The sequence below is a fragment of the Sceloporus occidentalis genome, unplaced genomic scaffold (assembly GCF_023333645.1).
Source record: "Sceloporus occidentalis isolate IW3139 unplaced genomic scaffold, rSceOcc1.0.p SCAF_5, whole genome shotgun sequence".
NCBI classification, from domain to species: Eukaryota; Metazoa; Chordata; class Lepidosauria; order Squamata; family Phrynosomatidae; genus Sceloporus; species Sceloporus occidentalis.
Genome location: NW_028316985.1, coordinates 71343537 through 71366390, shown reverse-complemented (window position 1 = coordinate 71366390; position 22854 = coordinate 71343537). Strand labels below are relative to the sequence as shown.

Here is a 22854-nt window from a genome sequence, read left to right as displayed (position 1 = left end):
AAAGGCTTTTGTCCTACAGTCACCCTGCATCATTCATGCACTCTTATAGGAGATCCAGAAAATATCATCTTTCATTTATAATCACCCTGAGTTTTCCCACCACTTCTTACTTCTTTTTTCTTTCTATGGAAAAACCATGGTGGAGAGAGACATAAAATATCTGTAGAATCTTTTGATTGGTAATACTAGGAGTCTGCCTAGAAGTGTCCAGAAAAACGTGTTATTTCCAAGCAAATCCCACTCCAGTTCCCCAAAAATGTTACGTGGAAGTCTGTGGACCCCACTTAATATCGTGAGCTACAATGGTGGGGGAAAAAGAGGCTCTCCACCTTCAGAGTGTGGGGTTCTGGTCACCAAATATGCTTCTGCCTGTGTTTTGTGGGTCCTTCAAAACTCACACAAAAGGACATCACATTCAGCATATAATCCAACCTGCAAATGGTAAGGAAAAGGATTGTCCCAGCATCATGCAAACCAGTTTGATAATTTGTAATCCTATCCAATCACTTTTGGTTTAAGAAATGATGCCAGTTGTTTTAGAACAAATTATATTCTCCATATCTATTTCTTGTTTGAGCTTATCGTTTTATCATGCTGTGTTTCCATTTTGCATGGAAAAAGAGGAGGGTTTCAGGCAGGGCAGTGGAAAGCCCTAGGGGGCCAGGCAGAATCCCTGTGATTCTGGTAGCAGAAGTAGGATAGAATGATAAGATCCTAAAAGAGCCTCTGAGGCAAATCTATATTTTCAATTATTAAAATAGCATAGCACCAAGCAGTAGTTTTGCTTCAGACTAACTAGACATATTTAGCTGAGTAACTGGGTATTGGCTTGGGCCAGGCAGCATCTTCTTATTGGTTCAGGGGGAGTTAACAGTGACTGGTGCAGGAGGAGGAAAAAGGAACCTGTAAACCTGGCTAAAGTCTGCTTGTTGAAAAGCAAAATCCAGCTTTTAAGATTTGGGCACAACAACGTCGGTGCTGCTTACAGCAAGCATTCGTCAGATTAGTTCATCTGAAAGTTTGAATTTCAGTAACCATGGACTCAACCATTCTTGTATCATTTCAGAATGTTAACAACTGTTATCCAATGTTTAAATGCAGTAGTAATCCCTGCTTAGTACATAAGTAAAAGGGTGGATAAGTCAAATTTAGGAATTTGCTAGGAAAGTGAAGAATATGAAGTCTCCTGCTAGGCACTTCTAATTTCCATATATATCTCACCACTGAATTATTAGTTTTTTCTGGTCCCATACTCAGTCAAACATGAATCTGAAAAATCTACTTACCGCAAATATGTGCAATCTCACAGTTGTGTTGGACTACAGATTCCTTCAGTGGAACATACAGTACAGTGCCTTATACTTATTCCAACCTTTGGTCCAGCAAGCCTGGTATTGTCAACACTGACAAGCAGCTGGAGCTCTCCAGAGCTGTAGGCAGGATTTTTTCCTAACCATACCTGGAGATGCATGGTATTGCCTGGTGGTCTCCATTCAAATGCTAACTAGTCCTAACTCAGTTTAGCTTCCCAATTCAGATGAGACTGAATGTGCTCTGGGCAACAGAGTGATCATCTCTCACAATTGGCTGTGGCTGATAGGATGTGCAATCCAGTAACATCTGGAGAGCCACATATTTCCCCACCCTGGAATAAGTTATGGAGAAAAAGTAATTAAACCAAAATCCATCATGCTTTTCCACACTTTTTCCCTCTAGGATGATAGACCATAACTTCTCAGAGGTTGGAGTTGTTAACATTTTAAGATCACGCTTTCTAAATAAGAATATTGTACCAAACTGATCTTTTGCCACCTGCAATATTGTGACTCCAATACATGGACATTATTATTATTAGTTCTCTCCTTGGTGTTTGAAGCCTTTGGTAATTAACAAGATGTCTGCTTCTGTCTGGGGGATAGAGGATACCAAGGTAAACTACTGATTTTAAAATGTGAGGTTGTAGAGGGAGGGTAAGCATTTGTTGGCTGGGATTGATATTTGAACTTGCAATCTGCCTGCCTTGGTCCACTTGAAACTCAACAATATGATAAATGTTCTGTCTGTCAAAAATAATTTCAGAATTCAATGAAAGGTTTCCCTCTGAGTTAGGGAATAACAGGCAAAATATGTCTCTGTTGGGAGACAAAAGTCCCATAAATGATAGTGAATGGCCCATGGTCCTTGAACTTTTACAAACGTCCCATACCATCATGTACATCTGTCTTACACACCCACACTTTTTAAAAGAGAAATGAAAGGGAAGCAAGAAAGGAAGAAAAAGCAATGATAAGAAAGCAAGAGTGAAGAAGTTATTAGAGAAGGGATGGACAAAGTGTGGTTGCTTTTGTGGCCCACAGGCCCACTAGAAGTAAAAAAAAAAAGTGCAAAACTTTTTTTCTAAACAATTTATTTTTTCCCCTCCTAAATGCTCTCTAGGAGGCATTTCTAAAAGTTTGGAGGCCTTCCCCTGGGGTCAAAATGAAATGTGAATTTTTGTTCCAAAGCAGTTGCCTCAAAATGTCCCCAGATGCCCTCTAGGGCCCAAGAACATGCACCTATATCCCAAAGAAGCTGTTTGCAGGTTAAAAGAAAAATATATTTTTTGCAGGAGCAGGTACAGTCCTCCAAGGTCTCCTGAAGGGCTAATGCGTCCCTCTAGTCTTCCTTTGTTGCTCGATTGGTGTTGGAGTAGGACTGGAGAGGCCCAGATTCAAATCCCTATTTGGCCATGAAGCTCATTGTGTAGCCTTAGGCCAGTCACTAATCTCAGTTGGGCCCATCTCACAGGGTGGTTGAAAGGGGGGAAATTGGGCAAGAGGACCATGTTGTACATCACCTTTTGCTCCTTGAAAGAAAGGCTGGATATAAATGTAACAAACGAATAAGTAGATAGATATGTGCATGCCTAGAGCAATTGTTCATCCATTCTGGGCAGTAAGCAGCATCTTGGGCTTATGTCTGCCCTGGTGAAGAAGAAAGTATATACGGGTTGTAGCCAGTGTTTAAGGTACCGTTCTAGGATTATTGTTAGAATAAGCCCTATACAGCTTAGGTCCAGACTATGTGAAAGACCATATCTCCCCATATGAATCTGTAAGGCTTCTAAGATCCATGGGGATCTTTCTCTTGGTCCCACCACCATCACAGGCTCACTTGGTGAGGACATGAGAAAGAGTCTTTTTGGTGGCTGCTCCCACCCTTATTTAGTATTTATTTACAGTATTTATACCCTGCCCTTCAGCCAAAAGGCTATCAGAGCAGCTTACATTTTTTTAAATAGGACATTTCCCTGCCCATGGGAGACTATGCTGGCCCTCTCCCAGCTTGCCTTTTGCCAGCAGGCAAAACTGATTTTAATTGCAATAAATGTTTTATTATGAAGTTTTAAATGGTTATATTTTTGAGCCACCTTGACCCAGGAAGAAAGGTGGCATAGAAATAAAGTAAATGAATAAATTAAATAAATAAATAAGAATATTATTCCCAATACCGTAAGAAAATTTTGCTTTCCAAGCATGACCAAAAATGACCAAATATGATAGAAACAAACCAACCAATTTTATCAGGTACAGGTAAATATTTAATTACACTGATTTAAAGATCTGTTTGCTTACCAGCACCTGGATATAGTGGAGGCCGAGCACTTTTAGGAATGATGAGTTCAGCAGCTGCTAGAGTGGCTCAGTGCCCAAGGAGATTTGACTCCAGTCCTTTTGTTTATAAAAAGAGAAAATTGTGTAAGTAAAAGAGGCTGTCTTCCAATGTGTTTCATATTGTAGCCTTTCCACCTCTCATGGAGCTGTGTTGATTGAAAATCTCACATCATATTAAGTAGATGGCAGTTTGTCTCTGTCATAAAACTACAGCCTGGTACAGCACAATATGGCAACTTTGCAGCATTTTCCCCCAAGGGAACTCCAGCCCGGGAACATGATAGAGCACTAAAGTTCAGGTATAAAGACTGGCAGGAACATTGTTCCATGTGCCATTTCTGTGAGCCCCTTGTAATAAAGCATCAGTGTTAGCACATAATATTTCAACTGAAAATAACACTGCAGATGTCAAGTCTGGGAGGCAGCTTCATGCCGTGTGTGTGTTTTTATTTTCTTCCTGTATCAGTGTCTCAACTGTGTCTCTATCATATGTATGGGATAGTCAGATGAGAAAAGGAGCAGTTAAAAATGCATTGGTATAGTAAATAGGTTGCTTTACTTGGTAGAAGAAATTGTCAAAAAGATCCAGCTACTTGTACTTGTAAGTCCTATTTGTGAATTCTTGGTTTACGGTAATAAACGGGGCTAGGCAGTTTTAAAATGTAGGGCTGCGAGAAACAGAATGTGTAAAATGGATCCAGTAATTCAAGAAGAAATGGTTTTGTGAAATGGACCTTTCCCCTTCTCCAGGTCTTTCCTCCAAATCATGTCACTGATTCTTCAACTCATTTACTTGTAATAAAGCCTGACAGAACTTAAAGGAAACTTGTTTCTGATGAGGCATCTGCAGGATTGTACTTAATCTTTGATTTCACACTCTAACAGACAAATAGGATATGAGTAAAATCTTAATCTTTGGATTTGTTTTCAATGCATACAGTATTCTGGCATTTTATTTTTATTTTAAAAAGCAGAAATCCAAACCAAAAAAAAAAAGTCCCAGTAATTCAGTTTAAAAGTAGGATTGCATGCTATTGTATTATATTTTTAACAAGTCTTTTTATCACTTACCTTTCTTCATAGAATGTACAAAAGGAGCTATTGGGTCGTCCCAGTCCACAAAAAGTGTTTTTGTAAATATTCAAGTATTTGCTCTAATGGCAAAGGATGACATTTTTTCTGGTTGCAGCCATTTTAGACTTCTCAAAATTCAAACTTGGCTCATAATTGGGTTTTCTGGAATAGAAATGAAAATGGAAACTCTTCCTGCTGTAATCCACCTAATAATTTTTTGCTTCCTGTCAGCCACACCACTACCCAAAAAAACATGGCTGATACAAATGATCCAGTTTTGAGAGGGGTAAAATGGCCGAAAGATTGGTCCTGCCAGTTTGGCACAGTCTAGATCTAAGTGTCTACGTTGGAAATGGGACTGGGTTGGGAGGCAGCTGGTGCTGTAGACTTGAAAATGATTCCTGCTTTAGGAGGTCGCACTGCCTGCTTTCTTGCTATCTCTTGAGCCCCCAGAAGTCATCTATTATACAAGGCCACTCAAGTCTTCAGTACACTCTCATCTCAAAGAAAAGTGACCCCATAAAAGGCTCTCCTGAAACTCTTCTCTTCTTGGTTTGAGTATGATCATTGGACAGAGAGGAGGAGGTGAATGAAACAATTTATTACTATTGAGAACCCCCTCACAGCTAAGAAGTCCTGTACACCCACACAAGAGTTTTCCAAATGATCATAAGGGCTTCAGAGGGTTAATTCTACCACATGTAAGTAGGAAAGTCTTCTCACACAGAAGCTCCAGATTGGTGCTCATCCTGAGCTTTGCAGTAGGCCAGATGTGGATTGGATAAAGAGAGGACACAAATGTAATGGTGAACTGCCAGTTGCATGTTTCCAAGATAAAGGAGATAGTTGGGAAAGTTGAATGGGCTGCAAAATCAAAGCTTTCCATACAAGTACCCTGAAAAGACCTGTCAGCATAGTTTGGCTTCAAGGCAAAGTCTCCTTTGCCTGCAAACCAACAGCTGCTGGAGGGAATAAATTCCCTTTGCAGCAGTTCCTCTGCTTCTCTGGCTATGAAGTATTGTTATTAGCTGGAACCATCAAAGGATGAAAGGCTCAAGTTCCTTAGAAAATGCACACTATTTTCATTCCTCTCGATCTAGTTTCGCTTCTCTTCAGTACCAGGTCTATCTGTCTTCTAAAATCCCCATTGGAATTCTGTGAATTTACTATTCATGATCAAAAATATTTAACAGTATAACCTCACTGGATGGTCTCAAAAGCTACTGTCCTGTTGGAAATCCTGTTGTTGTTGTTGTTGTTGTATTCCTTTCAGAAATTTTTGACTTAGGGTGACCTATAGGTGAGCCTATAATGTGGTTTTCTTGGCAATGTTTGTTCAGGGCAGGGATTGCCTTTGCTTTGAGAGTGAGAAAAAGTGGCTTGCCCAAGGTCACCCAGTGGGTTTTCATGGCTGAGTGGGATTCAGACCTTGCTCTCCGGAATTGGAGTCCAATGCTCAAACCACTACACCATGCTGGTTCTTGTTGGAAATAGTTAATCGTTACAAACAAATATAAAAGATAATTGCATACAATTCTGATATGGGCACAATGTTAAACAGATGTGATTTAGCTTTACACCCCCCCAAAAAAAAAAAAAAGCAGCAGCATTTTTTTAGACAATATTAATTTCAAGTATATTGACCATAGACCGGAAAACTATAAATTAGCTGATCGAGGATAATTGGAGGGGTGACACACACAATAATGGCAGATTGTCGGCCGTTAATAAGCGGTTTCAATTATGAAGTCAAACTTTGCAAGGGGAAGGGTAGGGGGGCTTAACAGGCCATTAATTTTGAGCATAATGGAAAGCATCCAAATCTATATACGAGCACTTGATGCCTATGATTACACAATTTTATGAACTGTTGACTCTCATTCATGTACAAACATGAGTTTTTTGAGCCATTGACTCTGGAAAACATTCTACCAAAATGTAAGCCGTTTTTTCTTCTTCCTTTGGGCTGTGAATGATCTGTATATCAGATTTTCAATCTGTATGTAAAATTATCTCTATAAAAGCTAGGATTGTAAAATACCTTTTTTCTTTGTTGCTTATATATGAAAACATTCCTTAATTATACAAAGGTGATTAAAGACGGGAAGCTAAAAATATGTGAGAAAACCCTAAATGGCGGGTGTTGATAATGAAGCTTGAGCATTCAGAGAGGTATGTCTGTATAATTTCTCATTATTGTATATCAATCAATCATTCTCCTTCATAAGAACCAGTCACTGAATGTATATACGGTACTATGAGGTGAGATCCCTATATATCTAATTTTTTGTCTTTCAAGAGAGAAACAAGTGAGAGCAAGAGAAGATTGGATGTTTTTTTAAAAAAAATCCAGTGTAGAATGTTGGTAGTTTTTTTGACATTACTTTCTGTACTGCTTTCATATAATAAAAATGTGGCAGATGAAAATAATCCTATATGATTAGCCATATAGGATTATTTTCAGTTCCCTAGCTGGTTGCTTTCGACAATGTGTAGGAAGCAGGCAAAGCTCTACTTTATTTTTCTCCCTTACCTGCACTTGATTCTATTAACATCTCTATTAGCCCCACAATTATACACAGGCCTTTCACAATCTCTGAGCATGTTGTTTAATCTACCAAACTCATTGGTAAATTCTCATCTCTTCATCCAAGCACAGGCAAGCACTGCAGCATCAAAAATGGCAATGTTCTTTATTTAGCCATGTATCCTCTGCAGACATGTGCTGGTGCTGTCCTAATAGGGAGTCTTTATGGTGAAATACGTTGGTTTGGCCCTGTTTAGGACTGTAACACAGAACACTGAAGGTGTCCTACCGGGATCTTTATCAGTCCTAATCATGTAATAATTTTTAAAATGGGGGAGAGTGCTGTGCAGCCCATGTTTATTTTAGCACTTGCAGGATGGTTCCCCCAGGCAGAAGGACAAGGGTACTCTATTCTTTCAGGCTCAAAACTCCTATTTCCCCTTCCCCCTCTCCATCAGAGGACTTCATTCTGTCAGTGAACAGCTACAAGAAGAGCCAAACTCAAGAAAACTCCTATGTGGTCTAGTGATTCAGATGTAGGAATATCAGAGCTCCAAGGGCCAAGCCTTTGTGTGCACTGACACATACTGAGTTTTCATTCCAGGTAGCAAACAGCTGCATCTTTGGGGGGGGAGTGAATTTAAAGGGGGGAGATGAAACGTCTGGTTTACAGAGACAAGTGTTAACATTTAGTTTTATCACCCTCCAAACATGATAGATTAGGGGTTTGAGCAAAAGAAGGAACCGGGGAGGTAAGGCCTGTGAATATTGAATATATTTGTTTTGTATTTCCAGTCATTGCTGCCCGAATAATGAAATTCCTTAACTACGTCTCTTTAACTTGCCTTGAAGAAAGCTCGGTATGTTGCTAAATCTCTTTTCACCAGCACTGCCGAGAAACAACTTTAATCCTTGTTAGAAAATTGCCGAGTCTGCGGCTGACAAAGAGCTCATGCTTGTTCCATTGTTAATGCTCCTGGGCCCTGAGAGTGGAGCCCTTTACAGCTGCATGGATCCAGCCTGGCTCAGCTGTACTATTTAGGAGAGGAGGGTTTGTCAATTTCTATTGACAATGGAGAGAGTTTTTTCAGGGGCTTGTAGCAGTGCTGAACACAGTTGGGGATCAATGCCAGCCATTCAGGCTGCACCCTCTTTCATTGCTTTGGTTTGTTAATTCAAGACTAAAGGTCCACGGAGGGGGTTTAGGGGTGTTTAAGAAAGCTGATGAACTGAAAGCGTTTATGGCCCTGGTGTGGCAATTTCCATAGTCGCTGGCAACTACTGGCACCGAGGGGGCTGTGTCCTTGTTGACCCTCTTGTTATTAAAAATGCACAAGTGCTGCGCTTCTCAATATTTCAACACTCTTTCATTGTCAATACCACCTTCTGAGCCCTTCAGCTTGTTACTTGCTCTAAAGATCTTCTTAGATTGGGTTTGAAAACTTCACCTTAAACACTAGATTAGACTGATGTTCTGTTTTCCGTGCTCCTGTTGATTTGTTGAACCTTCCCAGGGCTGGAAAGCAAGTAGCAGCTTGATGGGGAGACGGGCCGCTAATATGATTTACCAGTCTACAGTCATGCACAATAAGTGTGAATAAATACAGAGGTCTTGCAGAGTCAACCCTAGCCTTTCCTTTTTCCTCTTTTTTTTTTTTTTACTTCAAAAGAGATATTTCAGGGGAAAATGAAGTGAGTAATACATGCCCTTACAGGAGCTGGGTGAGCTATGAATGGGGGGAAAGAGGGGAGGAGAGAGAGAACACATTTTCTTTTAAAATGGTTGTCTGCTGTCATGCACTGGTGTGAAAAAAATATATAATATACACTTTCTGTTTTTTCTATTTCTAGACTGGCCACGACACCCCCCCCCCCCAAAAAAAAAACCCCAATAATGCCATAGGATTGACATCAGGGTGCATTGTAATGCATTTTCAATTTCCCCTGCTTCAGGCTCAGGAGAATGTGGTTTTAGTGAGGAGGGAGGAAAGGCTTTTCAAAACTATTCAAGCATTTTTCGTTGTTGTTTTTTAAAAAAAAAAATCAAAAATTTCAACATCTAGCAGACATTGTTACATTTATACTAGACAATTATTGTTTGTAAAATGTGAAAAGGTTGCATATTCCCTCTGGACATTGTATAAGTCTAATAAAGACATTACTTTGCTGTCCACAATGTTCAAACAACAGAGGGGGCCCAGTACAGAGAGAGAGAAAGAGTCAGCCCCTTTAGCCATTGTTTATGCAAGGCTGGGGTGGGCATGATTTGGTTAAAATTAAGAACGGGATTATAAATTTAACAAATGCTCCTCTCCATCTTTCTCCTCATAAATTGATCGTTGTGCAAGGAAATATTTTTCTCCATGGCTCGACAGAGATTGCATTCCTGGAGTTTACTGTATTTTCAAAGTATTCCATCTTTTATTGGATTGGATCCAAAGGTTTAATTCTGTGAATGGAAGGGACCCTTTCCATGAATGCAACTCTCCTGCTGTGAGGACACACAAATGTTGGCTCCGATCTTTTGTTTTCGCTGTCTTGTTTTGAATTCCTAGGATTGGATTAAGTTGAAGCCAAACCACGAATATTATTTCTGATGGTATTAATGACTATTGATGATGTGATTTCAGTAGGACTTGTGGAAACTTTTGCAATCATCTTTGAAATGAAACAGACCTCAAATGTGCAACATACCTTTCAAGAGGCTTCTGAAAGTGTAATTTCAGTGCATTTTTCATTCCTTTTCAGTGAGCATTATCTATAAGCTTCAACAGGCTCTTTTGGTCTGTCTTGTATTGGAGCAATTTTATATATATTTATTATATATATATATATATATATATATATATATATATTATTTATATATAAATATATAAGTGTGTGTGTGTGTGTGTGTGTGTGTGTGTGTGTGTGTATGTACAATATGTATGTATTTTATTCTGAGTGTAATGTAAGAAACAGGTGAACATTTCCCCATTTAGAGTCTGGCTTTCTTACTGAAAACTTTACCACTTATACCGTGTTCTAGTAAATCCAAACTGGAAAATATTGTGCTCAAAATTTATGTGGCTATTTTGAAGTCATAAGAAAAATGTGTTTTTATGCTGCATAAAAATGAAGGGATTTAGTAATGACTGAATACAACAAAAATGTATTCATTAATCTGCTTTATGTTTTTGCTTATACTGCTTTCATTTATTTTATTCTTAGATACCTCACTTCCCATTTGGGAGGGGGCAGTTAGAAAAGTGGGGCAGAAATTTAATCCATGGATCAATCATGAATTAAAAAGAAGTTAAATAGAAAAGCCTGTTGCACACGGAACATTAAATCGGTGCTAACTGTTCACAGTTATCTGAGTTTTCTCACCCTGTGTTATTACCTGAACAATAGGCTGTGAAGAAAGATGCTGGATATATACGCATGACCCAGAGCAGTCTACCAATTCATTTGATCCAGTGCTAAACAGTAATTTTAGCATTTTAAGCATTTGGGAGATGAAGCCCAAGGTTCAGTTTTATTTCTGTGCATAGGAAACATGGCATTTGTGTGGTCAGGGAGAGTGACTTTGGCTAGGGTTTTGTAGTCTGTTAGCCTTCTGCAACCCCATTAATTTGCTTTCAGAGAATAAGGAATCCCAACACTTGTGACTTTAACTGCAGTTTGCTCATTTGTTCAAGCATCACCATTTCTGCTCTTGACTAATTGTTTGATTCCCAGCCTCCTTTGCATAAATAACCAGTGCCTAGGATATGGACTCCCTCACACACACTTGAGGGTGTTGGTCTTTCTATAGAAACTGGATTTTGTTACGTACCTCTGAGGTTAATTCTTCGAAAGGTCTGCTTGATAAGAGAACAGATTGGACCTATCGTATTACATGTAACAATGAGTAGATGAAAAAGAACAAATGGCAGTTAAGAGATTTATCAGGTGAGTGAATTTATCAAGTGAATTTGCTTAGATACCATCTGTTAAGCTACATGACACTCATCCCAACGTGGCAGACAGGATTCATTTGAATGCCACCTGTTGCCCATGGATTAAAAATCAAGATAAGTTTAATTTTAATATTTTTGACGGAAGAATAAGTTGCATAGAAATAAACCTAAATATTTTACTGTTTTATTGATTTATAAATAGATATACTGCTTAGAACAAATTTTTAAAGCAGCGTACATTAATAAAACAAAATATATACAGTTTCCAAAGGCACAATACATAAATTAGCATACACTCTTTATGTACTCTGAGAAATAGATGTTACATTACATCAAACAGGCTGTTTACTTTCTTTAGTCAGGATGTAACGCTGACATTTTTATCACCAATAAATTATAATCTAAAAGGATACCTGTAATTACCATACATTTGTCCACACACAGTTACTGTTGGTGCAAAAATACATATGATAAATATGTTAGCATGTGTTCCTTCTTTTATTTTATTACCCTTACTTTAAAATTATTGTGTTTTGGTGTCAAAAATCAGAACAGGTTTTTGGAGGAAAATACAAATATACAGACAACATATACTGTACAACTAAACACAGCTCCTAGACTATACATTATACTGAAAGTAACACATCTGACAGTGTCATCAGATCATCGACTTGTGTTTCTTCGGCAGGAATATGTTCACTACTGCATTTTATGGGCTGAAACTCTGGCAGACTACAAATTCCCTACCATGTGTGCAGCTTTTGCAGGCTCCTATAGCTTGTTTGGAAATGCTGTTGGTTTGCGGGAGACCTGAAATTGAAACACTTTACTTGCCTTCTGTTGTTTCTAGCAGTTCAGCCCAAAGATGAGGTTTTCCCTTGTGTAGACCACATTTGATGTAAGCAAGAGTGGGACTCAAAACTCACCAGTCCTTTTTATGATTGCATTGCTGCATCTCAATAAACTGTTTATAGTGAATATTAGTCTTTTTGTCCCTACCTCCCTTTTAATTTGTCATGGACTAGTACCATATTTCTGTACCAAGTGGTTACAACTGTCTCTTTCCTGGAAACCCCTCATACTGGAGCCAATCGCTCACAGATCAGCTCCAGTCCACAGATCTCCACATTGAATACCACTGAACTAATTGATTATTTGGGGTCCTTTACAACTTACAATTCTATTATTTTGTGATCAGGAAGAAAGACCTACTAGATCAGACCAAATGTCCTTCCAGTCAGCATCTCATTTTCCACAGTAACAAGAAACTTTTTTAAATGAAACATGGAAGTCTCAAGTGTTTGACACAGTCCTGTGTTTGACACAATCCTGCTCACTAAGCACATCTGTCTTGGTATATATAAAACATTATTTCATATACGTATAACGCCTACAGATAAACCAAATGATTTCCTGGTTCAGTCCATGAAAAAAAAAATGATTTGTTTCAATTATCTCCAAAGTCACAAGTCATATTCGCATTATCACAGTCTTGGTATTATGTGCAAATCTCAGCATTGGTTTTCTGAGGTCCAAAGCACATGCACAAATAATCCAGTTTGAGACTGCTTTAACTGCCCTAATTCAGTGCTAGGGAATCCATGGAATTGTAGTTTATTGTAGCACTGGAGCTCTCTGACAGAGAAGGCTAAATGCCTCACAAAACTAGTTCCCAGAATTCCCCAGCATTGAGCCAGGACAATGAAAGCAATCTCAAACTGGATTATTTCTGCAGTGTTTTGCACCTTCGTTGGCTATCTAGCATGTTTGAAATGAGATCTTTTTAGCCTGCTGTCCAGAAAATACATGTTTGTAAAGAGCTGAACAGATGCAAAATGTGTGTATCTGGCAATCAGTATAGACACAGTACAGGTTTAGGACACCATTTCCATGGCCATCCCCTTTGCAGGCCATACTAGAACAAGCAGTCATTGTGCAACTCTCATTAGTTGCTTTTGGCTTATACAGAAATCAGTCAATGTCTTCAGCTCTCTGGTATCCTGAGATTCAACTGGTTGTGGTTGTGCTTGTTGTTGTTGTTTGCCTTCAAATCAGTGCTGGGTTGATTGTATCCAATGCAGCATATTCTCTGAGAAAGGATAAAAGTTGACAGATAGAAAACATCCCCATGAAGATACCACGTGGGATACTCTCTATGTCTTTAGAAGAACGGTAGCCTGAGTTCAAAGATATATTACGCTGGTCCAGGATACAAAATGGAGTAATTTCACAAGCAACATTTTGTCCTGCCATGTTCAGCAACCTGTAGGGTTGGCTGTACCACTGGGCAGAGTGAGGCAACTGCCTGGCTGTTCTTCATGAGGATTCAGGCTTTTCTCTCTGATCTTTTTATTTTCCTGGACAGCTGCGTTGTTGTTGTGTGCCTTCAAGCCATTTCTGACTTATGCTGACCCTAAAGTGAACCTATCACATAGTTGAATCTTACTTCAATAAGGGAATGACATCACACACACACACACACACACACACACACACACCTCTGAGGAGGATAGGCTTAGTGGAGTGCAAGGCAAACTACATAGCACCCACAGCTCTTCCCTCCAGCACTTCATTGTGCTTCCCTCCCTCCCTCCCTCCCTCCCTCCCACAGAGAGCAAAGGAGAAGATAATCTCTTCAATCTACCCAACAAATTACTCCCCAAAGGTTAGGGATGCCTGCTCTGTCTATTGCAGCACTCCCTACACATTGAGAGGACAACACTAAGGTGGGATACAGACGGGCAAAAAGGGGTGTATTCATGACGTCATGAAGGTAGAGCCTTCAGACGGGCCTTACCTGAATGCCGCCATGAACACGCCCCAAGCGGGAAGAAGCAGCATTAAAAAGGTGCTGCTTTTCTCCGCTTCTTTTCCGTTTGATGCGCAGCTGCGCAGCTCTGTCTGTAAGCTGCTGCACCGGTACGCCAGAATTGCTACGCCGCTAATTTAAGTTGCCCATTTAAAAGCTCCGTGTCTGCTGCGTCGCATAATGAGTCGGGGTCCTGGAACATGCGCAGTTTGCAGTCAGGCTTTAATTGCACCGTCAGCTGCCATGCAGGTGTGGAAGCTGCAGCACAGCTGTAGCGCATTTTAAGACTCCTAACCCTAACCCTAACCCTAGAGCAACATGTACGCATGCGCTGCTTGGAAAGTTTGGAATTTAAAGTGAGCCCCTACACACATTCCTGTGCCATTTTCACCTAACCATAAAAACCCCTAAAACTGTAAATATTTACATATGTACAAGGGAGGTGATGGGGGATGGCAGGGGGACAGCGGTGGCAGCGGAGACAGCTGTGGCTGCGCATTGCAGATTCAGCAGGAGCGCGGGGACCAAAGGAGAGGAGGCATCCATGATGCTGGTGACACTGGCAAAGTGCAAGAGGACAAGGATGCCAACACCAGCTGGCAGGAGACCACCATTGTTCTTGGGCAGAACGGGGGAAAAAGTTTTAAAGGGGCTTGGGCGCTTTAAATGTGCACATAGGCTTTCTGCCGCCGCTGCTTAGCGCTGCAGCTGCGCATCCGCCAGCCGGCAAAGGAAAAAAAAAAGCCCCGTTTTTGGCCGCCTGTGAGGAAGCTGCCTCTCTCTTTGCAGCGTCCTCCGAGGCGGCGGTTTGGAAACTCCGGGTTTGAAACGGCCCCAGGTGAGGCGTCTTCACTGCCCCCCATGTGGAAGCCCCATCACCTGAGCCACGCTCCCGGGGCGGGCGGTCTGGAGGCTCCGTATTCAGCAGAATACACCTCCAAGACGTCTTCCCCTGCCCGTTTGTATCCCGCCCAAGAAACTTTTTGGCATACCACAGTTGCAAGGAGACATAACAGAGAGCCTGTGGATCTCCACTGACCAAAGCTTGGGTTGACAGAACTGTAAAGGACAAGAGGCAAAGGAACCGACAGACATCAAAAATGAAAATCAGAAGACCATCCTGTCGGCTCTTAAACTATTTAATACATTCTAGTTCCACTGCTCAGGGTGAGAAGCATATGATAAGATGGCAGGTGAATAGAACAAAGTATTCATTCAAAAGTCTTTGGATAGCCCAGGTATTGTTTGCTTGCTCTGGTTGCATGCAGGATCCATACTATAAGCCCCACTCATCAGCCTCATACTTCTGGAGAGTTTGGGATTTGTTGTTTGGGCAGCTTGGCTTATGTTTGCATTTCCTCCTTGTGTGGTTCTGTAGACAGAGGCTTCTTGGTCTGAAGTAAGCATCATGCAACAAACCTTCCTCCTTTAGATTACAGAGTTGTTTGGCTGTTAACCATAAGAGAATAAGATATAGAAAGAAAATACAGTTGTCGTTTTATCTCTTTACTTCTTATTTGGGTAGCTATCCATGGCAGGTATCTTAGTTGTTTTAGCTAAAGCCTTCCTAATAATTTGGATTTAACAGTACGAAACCGTGTGAAGAGTGTTTTGCCCAAATTTGAAGCAGTCCTCTCTCTCATTCACTGTCTCTTCCCCTTCCCTTTTAATATCAGTATTTATCTTTGCTTTTAGGTAATGAAGGGATAGCATACAAACAGAAAAACAGAATGAAATGGGAATCTCTTCCCGTATGTGCCTTCAAGTCATCTGTTGATTTATGGTGATCCCATAAATTTCATAGGGTTTTCTTAGGCAAGAAATAGTTAGAGGTATTTTTGCCTCTTCCTTTCTTGGGCTCTATGGTTAAGTCTGGTCTTTCCGGAGTCCCAGTCTGGCTGAGTTTTTCATGTGGCCACCCTTTCTCCCCCAATGACCCCATCTTGCACTAGTTGTAATAGAGTTGGGGGGTGGTTCCATTTTCTAAAACACTGAAACATCATACTCACATAGTAACAGGCTAGTACTTTTGGTGATGTCATTTTACTTCTGGCTCCTACCACCACTGGAATATGGCCCCTGAGAACTTCTCTGCTACTGAATTTGACCCCCAGGGAGAAAGAGGTCCTTTGCTTTACTGTTGTTGTTGTCTGTCCTCAAGTTATTTCCTATGTATGGCAACCCTAAAGTGATCCTATCACAGGTCTTCTTTGCATGGTTTGTTCAGGGGGGATTTACCACTCCCTCTTAGTCTGAGAGAACATGACTTGCTCTAGATTACCATGGCCAAGCTGTGATCCCAAGGCCAGGGGTTTCCATTGCCAAGCTGTAATTCGATCTCTGGTCACTCACAGTCCTAGTCCAATACTCAAACCACTACAGCATGCTGGCTCTTACCCTTCACCCTTCAAATGCTAAATTAGCTTCCAGATTTCCCTTTCCAGCTCTCCACCAAGTAATAGCCAAGATTCAGGAGGAAATGGGTCCTCTAAACTTTGATGGTAGCTTCACCACCACCACCACACTCCATTGTAAGATTGTCTCCCATCCTTTTTCTTTAGCTGGGCTAGCAGAGAACAGTGTCAACAATATTGGCAATACCTTTCTAGGCCAACCAAAAAGGCAGAAAAATGTGTGCACACTGCCAAGATCTTCAGTTCTTTCCTTCAGGCAAGACACTGCAAACACCAGACAGGGAGACAGAAATCAGAGGATGGATAAAATTGGCCTTAAAATCATGTTTTATGTGTGTTGTTTTCAGTTGTAACAGAAGATGAAGTTTTTGTTGGCTCTCAGGGCTCATCAAGTTACATGACAATATTAATTCAATATTTTAATTCATAAAGTATATTAATGGGCAAGACTGTGGGCCTCAAAGAACTGTCAAAGGAATATCAGCAGTCAGTTTAAGAAGGGATAATTTCTTCCATTCTAAAGTTAGGAGTGGCTGGTGTGTCTTCCTCTTTCATTATATCCTTCAGCAAGACGGTGTGAACTGTAAGAGCTGCAGAAATTGTGTTTCATCATAGTCTCCTCTTACATTATATTTCATTTCCCTTTTTTAAAGTGAAATTTACAAAGCTGTGCATTTTTTTCTTGTGCTCTGTAAATAACCTTCTCCTCCCTACTGTTTCCAGCACTCAGTTATTTCATGTAAGTGTGTATTTAATACTCCTTTTTTACCTGTAGGTAGCTAAGTGTGAAACACTCTTTCGCATTAATATGGCACAGATCAAAGACAGAACAGTTTTTGCTAATGTTAATTCACGTGAAGACCAATTCAGGTCACGTTAGCCAATTTCCTAGTGACAACACTTGCAATGTTAGTAACAGGAATTAAGGCACTATTGACTTCAAGTGCTGATCTGTAGTCATTTCAAATGGTTCTGTTTGTCGCTCACTGCCAAATCTGCTAAATGAATAGTGCTGAACTTGATTGTTGTTCCTCCCCCCATTCCTTGCTTTTTTGCAGCAATGGTACAGCAATTCCATGAAAGTCATATGTGTGTGGCTGGCTGATAGATTAGACCTCCAACTTCATATTTACCAGCTGAAGACACTCATCAAGATAGTGAAGGTAAATACATTAGATTTTAATTACACTACTGTATTTTAAATGGAAACAAATAATCAATTATTCTGATACTATTATCATTTGGCACAGGGAGCATTTGCAATGATACTCCCAAATAGCAACAGGTAAGAATTCTTTGTTTGTCATCACTGAGTTAGACCCAAGGCAGGCATAGCACATTGTTACTGAATACTTTATGCTTGCATAGTTGCACTGTATTTTAGCAGACTGAATCATGGACTGATTTTCCATAATCCATTTCCAGGCTCCTGCTGTTTTCAGTAATTGCTGGTACCCTAGCACCAGCAACCACTTTTTCTTTTGACACTAGATATGTACATTAACTACATTTATTCTAAGGATCATATGTATTTTTTACGGCAATGTCACTCTAACCATTCCAGTCACTTCATAGAAAAGATTCAGTAGTTAGTACAAAGTATGAGATCACTATTTATGTTTCCCTAAGAAACATTGACAGACTGGAAGAAAGCTGTCCAGTGAATTCATGGCTGAGATTAGATTAGTGATCCCAGTTACAATGGATCAGTAATAGCTCCCGAAGAATGGAGTTACACGTTTGTGTCCCAGCAGAAGCCAAATGGTATCATACATGTTTTCTGTTTGCAAAGCAAAGAAGTTTTACAATGACCTAGAAAAGGCCAAAGAAAAAGATTTATTTAGCACTCATCAGGAATGAGGCTAGCTGGGCCTATTTTTTTACAATGGAAAATGCGCTAGTAAAATCCAGAAGGGCGTATAAACCAAATTAGTCAAGCAGGTAGTTTTCAATAAACATGACCCTTGAGGCCAATATGTTGCAGAACATAAATCCTTAAGGCCGCTTAACAAGTGATGGCGAGGTAATTTAGTGGTCTGAAGGGCCATCTGAATCTGTTCAGCTACTTACCAGGGGCAGTAATAGAACACTGCACAAATGGAGAGTGACAGGAAGAAGTTCTGCTTAGGAAATTAGATCCCACAGCTTCAAGGCAGTTTGAATGTCCAAGCAATACTGCTAACCCATGGATTGTGTGGATATATGCATTTAAGTAATGACATGCAAGGAGGTTTAAATGTTAGCGAAAAGTTAAAAAATTACATGTTTTCCTCATTTGTATCTAAATTCATCTAATGAAAATATATGTACAGAAATAGTTTGAAAAAGGCTTAATTAACCATGGTTTCAGTTATGATGATCAGCTGAAGAGTTCATACAATACACATCAAATTGACATCCGGTTCTAGTTTGGAGAGAATTTGAAAATTTACTAGGGCTAAAATGCCTGCACACTCAGATACATGTGCAAGACCCAAATGGATGCAGCACTGCTCAGCTGGTTGCTTGCACTGATACTGGATCTCCATCATAGCCCTGGCTAAAGTGCTGTCAGGACAGTATGATGAAGTTGGCCTAATCAGGAAAAATATTGTTCAAACAAGCATGTAAAGGCCATGTTGATAATCCAAGAGCTTGTCTACATGATTGAAATACTGTTTATTTGAATGGAACTGATTGCAATCCAGCCACACACAATTCAGAGGTACTGGGATGGAAAACTCCACTAAAAAAAGACTTGCAGTTTTTACCAGATTATCCATAAGAATATAGGAGCATGCTGTCATCCGTCTGCTTAGCATGTATTCGCATTTTCCACAAGGGGAAGGCAAATAGATGCAAATTTGCACAGGAAAGTGAGGAGAATTAATTGTCGATGTGAATGTGCAAAAATCCACAGAAATTTGCATAATACATTTATGTGTAGACTAGCCTTAAGTGTCTGCTTTGAAAATATAAAGCAAACTTTTGAAGCATCTGTTTTCATACTCTCATAACTTAACAGTGAAAGAGAGTAACATGCTGCCTTACTACATTCAAGTGTAAGACTTATCTATTTTTTCTAATTTTAGTTGGATTTTGGAAAATACAATTACAAAAAGGAGGGGGGAGGAAAAAAGGTGTGAAAGGACGCAGATGTACATAGAATATGAGCAAAGTTATAGGCATGTACATTAATGTAAGCTGACCAAAATTTTGCAGAAACATGTTTTCTTGAAATTGGTATCTTAAAATACACATTCAGGAGTGGCTATGGCAGTGAGATCTTCTGACTATTGAACAATAGATAGTACAAGTCTTTTGGCAGTAGTAGGAGCATGCAAGAACCAACAACATTGACTGTCAGTTAAATTCCATGTGGCAAGGGATATAATTTAAAATAGCTGAGGAGATAATTAATGTTTCCAGAACAGTGGGAGTGACTGAAGCCCTCAGAACTGAAGACCCATACAGAGACACCAAAAGGAAATATTGCAAATACTACTGTAGTCTATAGCTGACAAGTAGACTGTAATACTTGTGGGAAAGCATTGTGAGAAAAAAAATGGGAAGCATTCTTGATTTGGAATAGTCTCTGTTGATTGAAAGACAAACTTCACAGCCAACCCATTTCTTCCATAAGGAGGACTGTCTTTCAACTTCAGTTTAGGATTATCCCATAGAGTGAATTTAGCATAATGATATAGGTCAAATTGTAATTGACAAGCAAACATACATGAAGGCCCTGGTATAGTTCTTCCCTCTTGATCTACAGGATTGACCAGAAAGTAGGATCTTTAAGCCAGAAATTTTCCTATGACTGTCCATCCTCCACTATTTTGCACCTTTGTTTGGTGGTATGTAACAAATAATATAGCGCAGCCTACAGTTTAGGCTGATGGAACTGGCATCTTACATACATCTTCGTCAAAAGGAAAATAATTGTTTACAGCTAGAGCACAGTTATCTACTCAGTTAAATTATTCTTCTAAAGTAGTAGTGGTTGGCAGTTTGGGAGGGAATTTGATAATGGTAGTTCACTCAAGAGGCATCTACAGTGTAGAAATAATGCAGTTTGACACCACTTTAATTGCCATGGCTCCATCCTACAAAATCCTGGGATTTTTAATTTTGTGAAGCACCAGAACTGTTTGACAGAGAAGACCAAAGAACTTGTAAAACTACAAATCCTAGGGTTCTGTAGGATGGAGCTACAATACTTAAAGTGGTGTTAAACTGCCTTATTTCTACCGTGTAAATGCACCCGTTGAACCCTCCCTAAGAACTGAATAGTGGCAGCTTATCCTGTCATATCTGCTTTTTCTTCCATCCCATCAAAACAAAATGGTTCCTCAAAAACCCTTCTGTGGGCAGAAACCACCATAATAAATAGCTCAATGGCAGCAGCTCACCAGGTTGTATCTTCTTGGTGAGATTAAATAGTCCCTTCTCTTGAAAATGTATGGATATAGTACTACTTTTTAACAATTCAGCTTTCTTCTTGATTTTGTCACAAAATGGAAGGTACTTTCTTGGGAAATGTTAAAACTTTTTACCACAATGATCAAAATGTTTTTAAAATGGATGTCCTTGTCCTTCAGCCAGATGCTGTCGCACTAATTCCTGGAGCTTCTGTGGTCTCCAGCCCTTTCTCATCTACTGTGTCAAGTTGGTCTCTTTTGGCTTGTATCATTATTTTAAGCCCTCCATGTTCTCTGAGGAATTCGAAGTTAAAGAGATTACCGTTGATATCTCCAATTAAAAGATCTCAAATAGAGGGTCTGTAAACCTTGAGTCCCTTGAAAATTGCTGCTTAGATAATCTAGACTGGTCTGGCCTAGAAAGTGAGAAAGTGTGGTTTGTATCTTTTCCACTTGGGTCACCACATTCCTTACCAATTGACTTCTTCAAAAAAGTCAGGCCTTCAGTCTCCGGCCGATTAAGGTTTTCTGAAGGGAAAGAGAGAAATAGGGAAGGACTTAAACCTGTACTGATAAATACCTTACTGTTATGATTTTTCTACAGAAGACCTATCGAGACTTTAGGTTGCAGGGGGTGCTGGAAGGAACTCTGAACAGTAAAACCTATGATACTGTCCATAGCCGTCTTACAGTAGAAGAAGCCACAGTGTCGGTGTCCGATGGGGGTGGACTTCAAGGCATCACCATGAAGGACAGCGATGAAGAGGAAGGCTGACTTTCTGCGTCTCTCATAACGTGTTTTCCTTCATGACCTGTTCTCATGTTTGCGTCTATGGTTTTTGCCTTAATGCCCCAGTACTACAGTGTAAATTCATCTCACCCGAAAGAGAGATTTTAAAAGAGTCTCTGAAAAATGGATTAAAATTAAGGGGAAAGGGGAAAGACGTTTGGAAAACAATGGAATTTTTTGTCCATATTTTTATGTGTGGCTTTGCTTTGCACTGTAGGAATGCTAGCATGGAGTGTCCGCTCCTCTTGTGCTTTGTTCCGTTTTGTTCGTAGCGTTGCAGTCTCTTCCTGTAACTTCACCGAAGACTAGGCATGCCCTGAACAGAACACAAACTTTGTACATCATGTAACCTGACAGGCAGCCATTCCTGGAACGTCTTTGGTCCCGTTGTTTAAAGCAAACACTGTGTCACTTGCTAGGAGTGCGTTCCTGTCTGTATTATCCATGGTTTGTTGCTATTGTTTTTTGGGGGGTAGGTGGAGGGGATTGCATTTTCCCTCCTTCGTTGTTGAGTGAAGTGCATTCAAATTCTTATTCTTGGTTCCTAGTGCTTTGATTTTGTTATGTATAATGGCAGGAAGACTACCGGGACTGTCAGGAAAGCACACACAAACAAAATTTTAAGTGTTCGATCTTCATCTCTCTTGCAAATTTAAGAACCCTCATCTTGTTGGATGTTAGGAAGCTTGCCTTCAGTATTTCTGTCTCTGTGAAAACATCCAGGCAATAAGATACACTCTCTCTCTCTCTTGTTTTGTCTTAACTGACTCTGTATCTAGCCCACATTTGTATAAAATTCTAAAACTAAAAGATGTTTGCAATATTTGAACTCACTTGACATCCTGTTTGGGAGGGTTTTTTGGAATGGGGAGAGATTTAAGAATAAAGTGCAGTTTCCCAAAGCTATTTGAATGTGCGTTCTGTGAGTTTCTAAAAATTTATATTCATTTACATTAAAGTGAAATTGAAAGTGTTAGATAAATGGAATATACAAGATTGTATTCTGTAGTTATGTTCTTTTTGTTGTGTGGCGATGGTGGTTGTTATGGCATTTTGCTTTTTCATATCTTCGCATAAAATGCATAAATCGCTGCCTATTGACAACAGCTTGAATAGTTCCAAAGGCTTCTGGAAGAGTACTGCACAAAGAATTGGGGAGGGGGAGAGTTACTTATGTTCCTATTGACCCTAAATGTCTGGCCTTAATTTAGCAGTGAAGTGTTTTACTCCAATGAATTCCTTGAAC

General features: G+C 39.9%; 1 protein-coding gene across 13 annotated transcripts in view; it reads left to right on the top strand.

The window, feature by feature from the left end:
* CADPS2 (calcium dependent secretion activator 2) overlaps window positions 1-22514 on the top strand; it is a 396201-nt gene extending 373687 nt beyond the window's left edge. For all 13 annotated transcript variants that reach the window (XM_089524382.1, XM_089524381.1, XM_089524383.1 and 10 more), the window contains 2 exons: window positions 17477-17581; window positions 21423-22514. In XM_089524382.1, the coding sequence (XP_089380508.1) occupies window positions 17477-17581; window positions 21423-21593 (276 nt within the window). In that variant the 3' untranslated portion in view covers window positions 21594-22514. The remainder of the gene's footprint in view (window positions 1-17476; window positions 17582-21422) is intronic.
* The last annotated feature ends 340 nt before the right edge of the window (window positions 22515-22854 follow it).